This window comes from Pteropus alecto, unplaced genomic scaffold (genome assembly GCF_000325575.1).
Source record: "Pteropus alecto unplaced genomic scaffold, ASM32557v1 scaffold189, whole genome shotgun sequence".
NCBI lineage: Eukaryota > Metazoa > Chordata > Mammalia > Chiroptera > Pteropodidae > Pteropus > Pteropus alecto.
Genome location: NW_006442117.1, coordinates 4,284,700 through 4,289,531, shown reverse-complemented (window position 1 = coordinate 4,289,531; position 4,832 = coordinate 4,284,700). Strand labels below are relative to the sequence as shown.

General features: G+C 59.2%; 1 protein-coding gene across 1 annotated transcript in view; it reads left to right on the top strand.

Annotated features, from left to right (window-relative positions):
• ZP4 (zona pellucida glycoprotein 4) overlaps positions 1 to 4,832 on the top strand; it is a 19,151-nt gene that overhangs the window by 1,296 nt on the left and 13,023 nt on the right. The window contains exons 4-11 of the mRNA XM_015596261.1: positions 457 to 606; positions 1,279 to 1,466; positions 1,967 to 2,064; positions 2,681 to 2,811; positions 2,943 to 3,132; positions 3,205 to 3,352; positions 3,618 to 3,693; positions 4,676 to 4,792. Of these exons, the coding sequence (XP_015451747.1) occupies positions 457 to 606; positions 1,279 to 1,466; positions 1,967 to 2,064; positions 2,681 to 2,811; positions 2,943 to 3,132; positions 3,205 to 3,352; positions 3,618 to 3,693; positions 4,676 to 4,792 (1,098 nt within the window). The remainder of the gene's footprint in view (positions 1 to 456; positions 607 to 1,278; positions 1,467 to 1,966; positions 2,065 to 2,680; positions 2,812 to 2,942; positions 3,133 to 3,204; positions 3,353 to 3,617; positions 3,694 to 4,675; positions 4,793 to 4,832) is intronic.

Genomic DNA, 4,832 nt, shown 5'->3' with positions numbered 1-4,832 from the left:
CCCCCGCCCCCGAGCCCCAGCGAGTCCTCCAGACTTTTAACTTGTAGCTCCCTCTCCTGCTCACCTTATTACTTGGCGTAGCCCAGAGGGGCAGCTCCGATGACAGAATCACAGGCCCCCCAGCCTGCTGCCCCGGCGCCCGCGTTTCGGAAAGACCCCCAGGCAGCTCTCCAGCACCGGCCGAGAAGCCTGCAAGGAGCAGAAGCGAGAAGACTTTGCTTGAAAGTGGGGCCCACGGCTTCCACAGCCTCCGCTGACATCCTTCTGAAAGGACTGGCTTCAGGGGCCGCTGGCAGGGGGACTTGACACCTATTACCTCCCTGAGGCTTCATCTCTAGACGGGAGGGAGGTGGACCTTCCACTCCAGTGGCATACACATGCGGCAATCTGAATACTTTGTAGCTTTTTGAAGGACCAAACTCCTACCTAGCTTGACCAACTCTCTCCGAAACTTAGCCCGGCGCGCTCCGGATGCTGAGGTGTGCGACCCCATCCCCGTGTGGGACAGACTGCCGTGCGCCCCTGCACCCAGCACGCCAGGAGACTGCCAGGACCTGGGCTGCTGCTACAGCTCTGAGGGGAGCGCCTGTTACTATGGAAACACAGGTGCGTGCCCGCATCCCCGCAGCCTGCTGAAGGGAGGCGCCGACTGCCTGCACCTGAACCCGGAGCAGGGCGACCCCACCCCATCCCCGCCCCCACCTCCACCCCCTCCCCCTCGGGACGCAGACACGAAAGATGACGGTGACCAGAGGCTGATGCGTAGGCAGTGCACCCTGGACCCCGTGACCTTCAGTGACAGCCCTCTCTTGTCTGAGTGAGTGACAGTGATCCCGAGCTAAGTCTCCGTGCAGGATACTAGGTCGCTGACTGGGCACTAGACCCCTGGTGGCTGGTGGTCTAAGCGTCTAGAGCCTGGTTATGAAAGACTTTCTGCGCGTCCCCAACCAAGCTCTGCGGCTTTGATGCAAAAGACCCCCAGTGAGTGAGCACATGCCAGCCTCTGTCCCTAACTCCGACACACACAGCAGGCAGCGTCCCCACTTATAGAGAAGCAGAGGCAAGGAGGTGGGGGAGGGGCACAAAGTGGTGGCAGCAAGATTCAAACCCGGCGCTCGGCCAGGGCCCGATGAAGCCCTGGGTGGCCGACCCGGGCCGGCCGCGGCTGGGAAGTCTGTCTTCTCGGACGCAGGGATCAGGAACAACTCGATCCCTAGACTTGGTCTCGCTGGCCCAACGACAGATGTCGGCCCTTAGCACAGCCCTCTGCTGTTCCAGTGACCTCACGCTGCACGCAGGACGGCCACTTCCACATCGCCGTGTCCCGGAACGTGACCCTGCCCCCGCTGCTCCTGACCTCTGTGCACCTGGCCTTCAGGAATGACAGCGGCTGTGACCCCACGACGGCGACACACGCTTTTGTCCTGTTCCGGTTTCCGTTTACTTCCTGTGGCACCACAAGACGGGTGAGAATAGCCGACCTTCTGCTCGGCTCCTGACTCCAGGAGCCGGGCAGGAATGTCCCAGTGATGGGGGACAGGTGAACTATCTCATCTGTGGACGATACACCTGACGACGGCTCGGTGTGTGGCGTGGTCTCTAGGACAGCAAAGAGCCTTGTCACTGAGGCTCGGGCCACCACAGCTGTGCTCCAGCAGGGGGCCGGCACTTCTCCCGAGCTGTGGGTGAGAAAAAGTGACAGCTTCCTGTCCCCAGTCTGCCCTGGGAAACGAGCCAGGCTGCACCTGAGGTGGGCGGTGGCTTTCCCGGCTGCCTCATCTGAACACTCAGAGCCCCTTCCTTTCCTCGGTCCCGGAACAAGGGGACGTGATAACGTCCCAGTCAGTCAGTGGCCTCTGCCTTTGCCTCTGCTCATGAGCAGAGGATGCAGCACGATGCGGGGCAGTTCTGAGGGAGGCAGCTCCGGCGCGCAGGAGTGACGGGGACTCTCGTCCGGCGTTTGCAGGTCACTGCAGACCGGGCGGTGTACGAGAACGAGCTAGTCGCAGCGAGGGACGTGGCCACCTGGAGCCACGGCTCTATCACCCGCGACAGCATCTTCAGGTGAGGCCTTGGTTAAGCTGCCTGACGGGATGACATCCCTTCTCCCACGCGGCAGGAGGCCGCAGGCGAGCCGAGTCCGCGGGACGCCCGTCGTGGTGACGGAAGCCGTCTGCCCAGAGGTCCGACCTCGCGGCCTCATCTCCTTGCCTCGATGGCACCTGGATCCGGCCTCAGACTCACCTGAACTATTTCCCTTAACTGTTACCTATTTCCCATTTTGGCCTCTTCCCTTCTACCTCCACTGTCCGTGCCGTGGCCAAAAGAATCCCTTCGAAGGCTTAGATCAGACAGTGTACTTGTCACTAAGACAGAGCTCTAACGTGACGTCGTCGGTGTCTCGGGTGACACTCCGTCCCCCACTCACTGGTCTGCAGCTCCGGACTGCCCCGCGGAGCCTTCGAACAGTCTCAGACTGTGTGGTTCTGATGTCTTCAACTCTGAAATACTGATCCACTTACATACCGGTCTCCCCAGCTGAAATGAGCTGCCACAAAGCCCGGAGCCACGCCCGTCACGTTCACACACTTGTCTCACACCCAGCCCTTAACGGTTCCCCAGACCTTCAACAAAAGGTGACATGACCCAGCCACTCAAGCTAACGTCTCGTTCTCCGCAGGCTCCGAGTCAGCTGCAGCTACTCCGTGAGCAGCAACGCCCTCCCGGTTGATGTTCGGGTGTTGACTCTCCCGCCCCCCCTTCCTGAGACACAGCCCGGACCCCTCACTCTGGAGCTCCGGCTGGCCAAAGGTAAGAGCACCTGACCGGAGCGTCTGGCCTGCAGGTGAGTCCTGTGGCTCCGGGCCCGAGGCCCTGCCTGGGTAACAGGCCGCTTGGCCGGGGGATTCCTGTGGGCGGGTCCCCAAGACGTCCTCTTGCAGACGAGAACTACAGCTCCTACTACGGCGCCGGCGACTACCCCGTGGTGAAGCTGCTCCGGGAGCCCGTCTACGTGGAGGTCTCCGCCCGTCACAGAGCCGACCCCGGGCTGGGGCTGCTGCTCCGCCACTGCTGGGCCACGCCCGGCCCAGACCCGCTGCAGCGGCCACAGTGGTCCTTGCTGGTGAAGGGGTGAGTGGCCATCCATGCGTCCGTGGTACAGTCCCTGGGGAGCCGTCTTGACTGCCGGGTGTCTTTGCTTAGATGTCCCTACACTGGCGACAACTACCGAACCCGGCTGATCGCGGTCCAGACAGCCTCGGGCCCGCCCTTCCCGGCCCCGCACCAGCGCTTCAGCATCCTCACCTTCAGCTTCGTGGACCCGGCGGCCAGCCAGGCCCTCGGGGGACCGGTACGCCTCCCTCGGCGGGGCTCAGGGCGGCTTCCACGCCCCAGCCGAGGCTGGCCTCAGTGTTGGCCGCTGGTGCCGCCTCAGCGATTCTCGATGTCAGTGCCGTGAGTGGCGCTTGTCAACCAGGCTCTAGCTCTTCAGTGCTGCCATGATGCCGGCTTGGGCCGCCGAGGCTTTCTCGCGACCTCCTGGGGACATAAAGTGGGTTTGGAGCCCTCCCTTATGATGGGGTGCTACGCCATGACCCTAACTCTCTGGCTCGCAGGTGTACCTGCACTGCAGTGTGTCAGTCTGCCAGCCTGCGGGGACACCGTCCTGTAGGCTGACCTGTCCTGCCAGGCGTGAGTATCCACGTGTCCACAGCAGAGAAAAGACTTGAGCCTGAGTCCCTCCCCCCTGCATGCAGATGATCAGACGGAAGATTCGGCTCGTTAACGGGGCTTCTTTAAGCACCTTTATGATGTAGCCTAGGAGGGCATCTCACTTCCTAGACTCCTGGGCCTTTCAAATCTCAGTTATAAATCCTCAAGTAACTCTCAGCCTTAGCCTTTTCCACATAAAGTTTCATCAAACCAGGATTCAGACTGGTTCATGGCCTACATGTGGCTGATTTAACAAGACACTTCTATGTGGCTCATTCACAGGTGCGGACTCCTCCACCCGCTTGAAGTGGGGTTTAGCAGGGAGCTCCAAAAACCTGCAGGTGGGGGTGACTGAGGCCAGAGTGTGCGCTCTGGCCTGTGAGGCCCGAGTCTCGCGCACGCACTGACACCTGGGCCACTAACATTTCCTCGTCTAGACCCTGAATTAATTGGATTCATGACCCCTGAAGCTTTAACTCCCTTCTAGCAAAATCAAAAACTCTCATCATAATAGGGAGCTATGAAAAATACTACATTAAGTATTAAACGTCTAACTCCAGTGATATATAATCTATATACTTCTAAAGAACGAAAACAAATTTGGATTAACCTTTCTAAGGTCTCATAACTGGCAAAAGAAACAGAATTCAAACAGCTCAGCTGTTACTGAGGACCAGTTTCCTCTGCTTCACAGCAAAGGGTCTCGGCATCGACATGCTGTTTAAGCTCCTGCCGGGGGAGCGTGGCAGTTCAGGGGTACACTAACATCACGATCTCCATCCCCAAGTTCTGGTGAAGCTGCAGTGACAGATACAAATCTGGATCGACACGCTGAGGAGTTTTTCTTAACGCACGGATAGATCTGTACATGTCGAGGGACCTAGCCGTGTATCAGACTCGCTTCCTGACCCCCCACCCACCATGTGCAAAAAAATAAATAACCCTCGCTCTCGTCTGACAGGAAGAAGAAGCTCTGACATCCGTTCCCACAACAGCACTGCAAGCATCTCCAGCAGGGGTCCCATGATTCTACTCCAAGACATGAAGGATGCTTCGGAAAAGCTTCGTAAATACTCACGTGAGTAGAAGTAGACCTAACTAGCCACCTAAACCACTAG